The 9,798-nt window shown below is 44.1% G+C and overlaps 1 protein-coding gene across 1 annotated transcript in view; it reads right to left on the minus strand.

The window, feature by feature from the left end:
- The window catches only part of ADGRG2 (adhesion G protein-coupled receptor G2), a 66,586-nt gene that overhangs the window by 23,299 nt on the left and 33,489 nt on the right, over positions 1-9,798 (minus strand). The window contains exons 6-12 of the mRNA XM_015417589.1: positions 9,716-9,792; positions 6,870-6,909; positions 6,716-6,750; positions 5,940-6,037; positions 5,086-5,158; positions 1,240-1,745; positions 334-514 (exon numbers count right to left, since the gene is read on the minus strand). Of these exons, the coding sequence (XP_015273075.1) occupies positions 334-514; positions 1,240-1,745; positions 5,086-5,158; positions 5,940-6,037; positions 6,716-6,750; positions 6,870-6,909; positions 9,716-9,792 (1,010 nt within the window). The remainder of the gene's footprint in view (positions 1-333; positions 515-1,239; positions 1,746-5,085; positions 5,159-5,939; positions 6,038-6,715; positions 6,751-6,869; positions 6,910-9,715; positions 9,793-9,798) is intronic.

Genomic DNA, 9,798 nt, shown 5'->3' on the forward strand with positions numbered 1-9,798 from the left:
GCTACTGGGTGAGGAGGAAGGTGATAAAATCTCTTCCATGAACTTGTTCCATTGAAAGGATACTTAGATCCAATTCACAGTTATTAATATGGATTTTTGCTTGCTTCATCTCTGTAGTTTCAGAAGAGTATCAACATTCTGAAGTCTATAATCAAAAGCTACTAGAAGGATCCATTGCTGTGACCACAAGATGCTGGTTTCAGTAAAAAGATTTTACATTTCAAATGAAAGAGAAAATGCATGCCTGAGTGTTTTCTCCTATCACAACCATGTACAACGAAATCATATCAGGATGAGAAGCACAGATGTTCACCAAATTACAAAAAGAAATACCTTTTAGACAGTGAAGATATTTGCAATTGGGGATTATCCAGGAGTTTACTAATTGTGTTTACCATCTCCTCAGCATGCTTTTGTTCTATTTTATCTGCAGACAATGCCCTCTCCATTTCAGCTATTATGGTCTCAACAGAGGAAGAATTAATACCATTGGTGACATTGGGAAATATTTGTTCTGCAAGGGAAAGTAGAAAAATACACCAGGATATTAGCCACTCGTACGTTTATGTATACACCAAGGGGATTAAGAATTAGAAACATGAAAATGAAGCATTATGTTGAAACTAGTTTATTTCTTTTTTTGTCTCAACCACAATCCTGATTAATGGACGTCATACTTAATATTAGTATTGTAAATCTAAAATGAAAACACTATGCTATGTTCTGATGTCTTAAAAAGAATGTATTGCTCATGTTGGTTTCAAGGCACACCTGCATAGGGCTTTCTCCTGTTACCCTAACTTACCGCTTTAGCACCAAATCAAAAGTTTGGGAGACATCACAGAAAAGGAGGTATGATTTTATTTATTTATTAAAACATTTATATCACACCTTTCCTCTAGGTATGATGTGGCCTGGGAAATGTCATGCCATCATTACACCTTGACTGAAGCAAAGAGCATGCTCTGAGATGGCCCCCTTCTATCATGCAAACCAATTGGAGACAGTGCAGGATCCCAGTGTATGGTATGCATGAATCAGATGTCCTGAATAAATGCCTCCAGTTCTTTAAAAATGCCCTGTCCCAGGTTCCTGCTTCATCGATGACATCACTCTGAATTCCTTCCTTTGTTTTCCACTAGTATCTGGTTTACATGTTAAGCTATTTAGGATGCAGCTACGTGAAAGTTGCTCCAAATAACAACATCACTATCTCAAGCTTACCTGGAATGCATTTACCTGGATTTCCAGTTGAATTGGTTTTGGAATGCATGTCAAAAGTGCTGTTCATGGCAGATGAGGGGGAAGATGTAGCTGGCAAAACTGCTGTTGTAGGTTCGGCAGAAGATGTAGTGTGGGATACTTCAGTAGTAGGTATGATGGGCTGGTTTGCCAGAGAAGTTTCAGTAGCAGGTTTGGTAGACAATACAGTAGAAAGGACTGGAGTTGTTACATCAAAAGAAGGAACAGTAGACAGAACAACTGGTATGGTAGATGTTGTAGGAGGTGGAGAAGGAAGGACCACTGAGGTTTGTTTGGTGAAAGGAAGAAGTGTACTTTTCATCTGAGTGGGAGCAGGAGAGTGTGTTGTAGGTGTGGTCAGAAGTGGAGGAGACATAGTGATTGATTTGGGAGAAAGGGTATCAGGCTGGGTTCCAGTGCTAGAAGGCATGACAGAAGCAGCATACGTTGATACTGGTGGGCCAGGTGAACTATGTTCAGCACAGGTAACTTTGTGCATACCACTATGGGGGGGAAACAGACATAATTATACAGGTATTCACAACTTGCACAGGCAAAGAAACAAAGAAGGCTTAAGGTTGGGACCTATGAATAAGTTCTTTGCACATAGACAACCTCTGCTGCAAAGCTCACATCCTCTTCAGCTAGAACTTCTGTTTGTATAAGTTCAATGGTTTTCATGGAGCTCTTGCACGAACAGAAGTGCCAGCGAAAGAGGAAGTGACCTCAGTGGCAAAGCCCTGTGCTCAGCACATGCAGAGCTTGTTCATAGCATCCAAGCCTATACATGTATGAAATAAAATAAGATGAGATTTATGTTTTGCTAGTATTTCTGTCATGTTTCAATTTATATCCCATCTTTTCCCCCCATGGAGACCCCAAATGGCTTACAGTGTTCTCCTTCCCTCCATTTTATTCTCAGAACAACTCTGTCAGGTAGGCCAGGCTGAAAGTGAATTACTAAATGTGTTAAAATTTATATCAAGGTTTATTGTAATGGGGTTGCACCCATGCAGCCTCATAGTTTATAAAGCACCTTTTGTTGGCTGGGGGGAAAGAGAAAAAGGACTGAGTGTGACCTTCCAAGTATTCAGTCCCACGGAAATGTAAAAGGATCAAGCCAGAAGAAGGACAATAGCTTTGATTACACTTTAGCTATAGAACTTCAAGGTCGGGGGGATTATAAAACCCCTATGGGGAAGAATCTGTTTTAGGATTTCTCTGGACTCTATCTTGAGCTAGGGCTGCCAAGTGGGGGTGGGGGGTGAGTAAACCCCCGCTTTGGAGGCGTGATTTCCGCCGCCGCGGAATCGGGCCCCGGGGGGAACCCCACCCCGGCGTGCGCGTCACCAGGAAGTGACGTTATGACACCGGGCATGCTGGGGGCGGGGCCACGACCATCCGAGGGGAAACTCTACGGTTTCCCCTCGAATGGTCGTGGCCCTGCCCACAGTGTGCCCGGTGTCATAACATCACTTCCTGGTGACGTGCATGCGGCGCGTGCACGCTCCGGGATCCACCCGGGAGTCCCCCGCTGCGGAGGTAAGCTATACTTGGCAACCCTATCTTGAGCACATGTTTCTGAGACTATTTGGGGGATAGTCCCAGCAACTGAAACAAGGTCATTGATAATTTCTAAATGCTTGCAACTCCAAGAATGAAGAATTTCCATTACTCATGTAATTCAAAGCATTTAGAAAAAATTGTCCATATATTTTCAAGTTTATCTTTGCAGCATGAGGCCTAGAAAGATATTTTAAATTAATGTTTGTGTTTCCCACAGTTCAGTCCCAATTACCAGATTCTGAATTGCATCAACAACTTTTTAAAATTTATTTTTATATCTTCTGTTTAGTAGTGAGGATGTCAGATTAGGATCTGCAAGACCCAGGTTCAAATCCTTGTTCTGACATGGAAGCTCACTGGTAATCCTACATGTCAGTGGACTTTCAGGAAAAACATGGGGGAAAGTAAGCCAGTCACCCTCTCACAGCCCAATATACCTCACAAGGTTGTTGTGGGGATAAAATGAGTGACCGAATAATGTTGCAAGCTGCTTGGTGTCTCCATTGGGGAGAAAAGTGGGGCATCATTATTTTAAATAAAACAAAAATAAATACTCACTGGATAACAAATATCTTGATAATTGTGCTATATTTGCTTCAGGATTAGTACTCAGACAACACGTGATAAGACTTGAGAGGAAAAGAGGCACTCAGAGAGATGTCTCCCAGCTCCTATTGTCACAAACAGTCTGATCACAATATAAAAAGGTTAAGGTTCCCTTGCTCAAAAGCCAGTCGAATCCGACTCTAGGGTTGCGGTGCTCATCTCCGTTTCAAAGCCGAAGAGCCAGCGCTGTCCGAAGACATTTCTGTGGTCATGTGGTCAGCATGACTAAACACCAAGGCGCACGGAACGCTGTTACCTTCCCACCAAAGTGGTACCTATTTATCTACTTGCAATTTCTTGCTTTCGAACTGCTAGGTTGGCAGGAGCTGGAACTAGAGACGGGAGCTCACTCCGTCATGCGGCACACTCGGGTCGCGAACTGCTGAACTACCGACCTTCCACAGCCTGCAGTTTAGCATCTTAACCACTTGAGCCACTGAAGCCACAATATAGATCTGCACTAACACATCAGTTTGCAGGGTCTCTCTGATGTGCAAAAATATTGCACTTCAGCACCTACCTAGATTTCAGATCTCTTACATAAATTCCTACAAAGGTTGATGAACTGGTGATAAATTACTTGATGGTGTATGAAGACAAGAAATCATATAAAGAAATTATATTGGAACAAACAGGGGACCTGCAAGAACTTGCAAAGGGTATCTCATTTCCCCTTCCCGCACTGTTTTCTCCTTCCCTTTCCTGAAAGCCTCCACAGCCTCTCCCCTTTTCCTGCTTCCTTCTTTCCTTCCCACCTTACAGCCAACCTACCGTTATCTGTGCCCCCCACCTTCAGCTTTCCCTCTCCACCCGCAGGCTCTGTCTGGGAAAACTATGGCCCTCTTGCGTGGTGCTGGCTGCTGGACCAGGCCCACTTGCATGGTAAGGAATCCACAATAACTTGCAGGGGGCACCTCACTTTACCCTGTATTTCCTAGCAACCGCCATATCCTCTTCCCTTTCCCTGCCTCATTCTGCCCGTCTCAGCCATTCATCAACCTACCTCTTATTTGCCTCCCATCTTCAGCTAGATTTTTAAAATTTATTTACTTCATTTATACCCCACCTTTTTCCACAGTGAGGATCAAAGCAGCTTACATTATTCTCCTCTCCTACTTTTTCTCCTCACAGCAATCCTATGAGGTAGGTCAGGCTGAAAATATGTGACAAAATCAGTCAGCTTCCACAGCACAGCACAATGGGGATTTGAACCTGGGTCTCCCAGACCCCACTCTGAAGTTCTAACTTGTACCCCACACTGGCTTTTATTGGGTGGCTGCTGTTGAACAGTAGCAAACAGCCAGACCTAGTTGAGTCATGCAAGCTGGGTGTTATCCAGTTATCCAGTAATTGCTGTCAGGCATGGATGAGTCCTCCTTCAGAGGCCAAAGCAGCCCTGGAAAGGACCCTGCCCCCTCCTCCCCCTGCCTTTTACTCACAGAAAGAGCCTGGGGGAAAGAAGGTATGGCATACTACACTACAGCTTTGTTTTAGCAAGTGCTTGTCTCTCCTCTGCAGACCAAAACCATATAGGGGATCAGGCTGTACATTCATACAACCCAAATACATAGAGAATTGTACTACACAACTGCCTAGAAATAACAGCCCCCCCCCGCCTGAGTACACCCCAACTCCCCAAATTAAGCTGCTTTATTTTTATGTCACACTTACCACTGCAGTTGTTGCAGCTCTTTGACAGTTGAGGGACAAGAAAAAAGCTGTGTAGTTGAACAGCAGCAGAGCTCTGTAGTTTAAACATGAGAAGAAATGTAACTGAACATCACATTAATTTGCCTACTAGCAGAGATTAGCATTGTTTTCCACATAATTATTCTCAGTGTGCAAAATATGACACTATCGTTATGCCATTAAACTCCATGGAAATCACATGAAATGTATGTCCATTATGGCAACTGTAGAATAACCGTGGGAATGGAATTCTACTACTGATTATGAAAACACAACCTACATGCTTACCGAAAAAGGGACCAGTTGATCCCCTGTATTGCCTAGTGCAAGCTAACTACATTATTGGCCTGCACTGGGTGCTGCTGTCCACTCACCAGACATGTGCAGACAGAGACAGTGTCTCTTCCTGCAGTGTTACTTAGCTTTGCCTATCGCTAAGAACATGGGCTTCTTTTCCTCCCACAGGATCAGTGACAGCAGTAAAAGCAGTGTAGCCCCAAGTGCACCATCACTGTTTGGGTAGACGAAACTTCAAATCAAAGACCCACAACAAACTAAATAGAGTAACACCATTTGTAAATGGATAGACATTACTGATGTCTTTCATATTTTAATATTATGTATAACTAGAATGGTAAGGTGACCAAGACACTGGTATGCCAACCCAAGTTTAAAAATCCTAAATGTGCTGATTCTTGAGGGCTTTTTATTGCCTTAGAGCTACCAATGTCATCTTCTGTTTGAATTCATAGCGTAAAGTGCTGAAATTTGGATGCAGAGAAAACATGTCCTTGGCTAATCAAGAGATACATGCTGAGTATTCAAGGACTACTTACTGATAGGGCCAACAAATGCTTTGTCTTGTAAATATGCCAGTACCCTGCTTATGTTCATTCTTGTGTCCAACTTTACAATGAAACTGCAATCTGATGTACTATAATGGAGAAAAAAATAAATGTAAATCCCACTGAATGGGTGTTATATGGTTCACATATAAATACTATCATGTCCATATCACTTTCTTAAAACGTTGCTCTGCTCTTCTTGATCAGTTAGACAGCCACATAGCAAACTAAAATGCTACTTACTAGAACAAACACTAATGGATAAGGAAAACCAGCTTAAAGAATAAATCCATGCAAGTAATTACCTCTGGGGTAATGAAAGTACCATTGGTAATGAAACGGGAAACTTAAGTCTCAATTCAGTCCAGAAGGATGCATCATCTTGAGCTTCATTATCAGTTGCAAGAATCGAGACCTAGGTTTCCTGTCTCATTACCAATTACTATTGTCATTCACCTGCTATTGTCATTTGCCTGTTATTGTCATTTGGTATCTGAAATCACTTCATTCTCCAAGATATAAGATCAGATGGACTCACATTTGAGCAGTATCTGAAGAAGTGAGCAGTGACTCACAAAAGCTCATACCCTAGCACAAATGTTGCTAGTATTTAAAGTGCTACTGGGCTCTTGCTCTTTTCTACTGCTACAGACAGACTAACATGGCTACCCATCTTAAATAAGTAAGTCTGAAATAGATCTTTTAATACGTACAGCCGAAGTACTGAAGCATAAAGATAAGTGCAATTATTTTTTAAAAGAACAAACCTTTGGTTTTCTGCATCACATTGCATGAAAGATAACTACAAGAAAATAAAATTTAAATATAATTATTTCATAATTAAAATGTGTATTTAATCATTCAAATTTAGGTTTATTTCTGAGAATCCATAATTAAATGCAGCCATCCCAAATAGCTTACCTCACTTAATCTCTGAAGTGTACTGTTGAAATCTGAAATTCTAAAACAAAAAAGCATGAACAGAAATTCTGTATTTGATTTTCATTAGCAAACTGCCCCCTGAGCCAATGCAGCAGTAACCCGAAGATTAGTGTTGCCAGACCCCAGGTCTGGGCAGGAAATCCCCCATGGATCAGCTGGCAGGCAGGGGAAACATCCCCTGCATACATAAGGGATCGCCTTTCCCCATATGTTTCCCAGAGAACGCTGCGATCGGGGACCCAGAATTGGCTAGTCCTTCTGAATATCAAGGAGACCAGGCTAGCAACAACTAGGGCTTTCTTGGTGGTGGCTCCACTTGGTGGTGGAATGAGCTCCTGGAGGAGACCAGGGACCTGCTGCAGTTCCATAGGGCCTGTAAAATGAAGCTCTTCCACCAGGCCTTTGGAGCTCCCACCACCACTGACATCTGACAGCCTATGAAGAGAGAGCCTGATCCTGGCTGGGAGGGCAGGGTAAAAATCTAATAAATAAATAAACAAACAAACAGGGACATCGCTGTGTCACATCCCCAATGCGATGATGTCACCCGGAAGTGATGTCATCAAATTAGTGACGTCACACAGGGACACTAGTATTTGGGCCAACTCTATGGTTTTAAGGACGAAAAACCATAGTTTCACCCAAATACCAGAGCGTCCCCCACACAACATCCACGATGCAATGACGTCACTTCCAGTTGATGTCATCACGTTGGGGATGTTGCATGACATCCCTGCCCATCCCCAGAATGCCCCCCAAATCCCCCGTGCTGGAGGAACAAGGAGACCGGGCAACCCTTCCAAGGATAATAGTACTCATATGCCTGCATCTATATAGGAAGGTGCCCGTCACAATGTCCCGCAGTGCTTTTAAGCAATAAGGACAGAGCAAGAGAGGAGATAAATCTGCCATTCAAGCTGTGCAATGCCTACGAAGTATAACTTGCTGCATTAGCTACACTGGATTGCAAGTCTGTGGTGTCTTCCACATGGGTTACCTGCCTCAAGTTCAATGCTTTTGGAAAGCATGGCGCATTTGTGCATTTCTGGGGAGTTCCCTAACTTTTCTCCAATTTTTCTCAATCCTGTTTTGCTCTGGAGTTTTCAGAAAGATGCAGTAAAGCCTGAATGGCTGCGGTGTGGGTGGGAAGATTCGGACCTTTAGGGCCCCACACGTGGCAGCCGTTTTTTTCTGACTGTGTCAACACAGCAGCCAGCCACTTCCTCCCCACCACAAAGGGAACCATTTTTTTTAATCAGCACTAGAATATTGTTATAATGATACATCATGGTAGCAATAGGTGTAACAGGTTCTCTGAATTCTCAGCTTTTGTGTTTTATAAAAAATAAGTATCTAGCTTCTTCCTTTGCAGGCATACAGGGGAAAAGGCATATCTTTGCAATGAAAAGGGCTAGTGACTTACTTTTTAAAAAGAAATCTGAGAATTCAGAAAACCTACTACCAGGGCTCTACTGGTGGCAGGAGCTCCTTTGCATATTAGGCCATACACCCCGAGTGTAGCCAATCCTCCAAGAGCTTACAGAGCTCTTCTTACTGGGGCTACTGTAAGCTCTTGGAGGATTGGCTACACTAGGGGTGTGTGGCCTAATATGCAAAGGATTGTCCTCCCTTGTCCAGTAGCAGAAATACCTTCTGCCTACAGCGTATAGTTGGAATCCAGTCCAATCTTAAAATTATATCTCTGTCTAATTTATATTAATATTGAGGAAGTATATGCGTATATGGTTAGAAAGGAAACATGGAAATGTGTGGTGAACTACTCTGACAGCCATTTAATCAGATTATTCCAGCTGATTTCAAAATAGGGATGCCAGACCCCAGGTAGAGGTGGGGGATTCCTCGATTTTGAGGGCTCCTGCCCGCCGCCAGCCACATGTGAGATTTAAAGGGCCCTCCTCTTTGCTCATAGGTCTTCCCCTGCTGCCTCTTAAATCTACCCCTCCTTGCTCCTCCCCTGTGCCTTCTGTGAGTGTCTGCCTGCCTTGTTGGAAAGGGGCATGTCTGCAGTCAGCATCCTTCCCTGTTGAGCATGTATGTGACTGGGGTAGGTGTCTTCCTCCCCCTTTCTCCCAAAGCTCTGGCTACAGCCCTGGGTAAGTGCCTTGCCTAGGTCCAAAGTTCCCCCCTTTTCTCCCCCCTGCTCCCTCTCCCTGGCCCAAACGGGCATGCTCATGACAGGCTCCTGCCTCGGAGTCTCAGGAGCCTTGCCCTGTATCCCTTTTGGTAACGAGGGCAAGCTCTGTGGGACCCTGGGAGGCAGGATGCCAGTTTCCGGAGGTGTGAGGTGTTGCAGTGGCAGGGCTGGGTCTGGTGCTCTGTCACAGGACGGTGGCATTCGCAGTAGCGAGCAGGGTGAGCGGGGGGGGGGGTTGTTGTTGTTGGGAGCCTGCATGAGGGCTTGTCGGAGTAAGGTGTTTTGAGGGGAAGGCTGGTCCTGGGGCTCCATCATGGGCTGGTGGTGGCAGCGGCATTCTCAGTGGTGGCAAGTAGGGCAAGAAGGGAGTATGTCGGGGGTCTGCAGGAGGGTTAAGCAGCTGGGGTAAGTCCCTTCAAATGCTTCTTGTAAGCAGGCACTGCTTGGAGTTCAAAGCGGGCACCAGCGGCAGCTGTATCCCCAAGATAATGATGCCACATATACTTGACATCATCACATTGGGGACATCCCCGCCTCTTCCCAGAACACCCCCCAAAGCCCCTTGCTGGCAAGCTGAGGGGACCCGGCAATCCTATTTTGAAATGATAATAATATAATAAAATAATATAATAATAAACTAAAAATAATAATAAGCTACTAAAATGCTTACTTTAGATCCTGCAAGGAGGGCTGAATAAATGGCATCTGGAGCTTTGTAACCTCACTAGTATTGTCTCTAGAAAAGTGCTAGGG

Source organism: Gekko japonicus, unplaced genomic scaffold, assembly GCF_001447785.1.
Source record: "Gekko japonicus isolate JY-2015 unplaced genomic scaffold, Gekko_japonicus_V1.1 scaffold18, whole genome shotgun sequence".
NCBI classification, from domain to species: Eukaryota; Metazoa; Chordata; class Lepidosauria; order Squamata; family Gekkonidae; genus Gekko; species Gekko japonicus.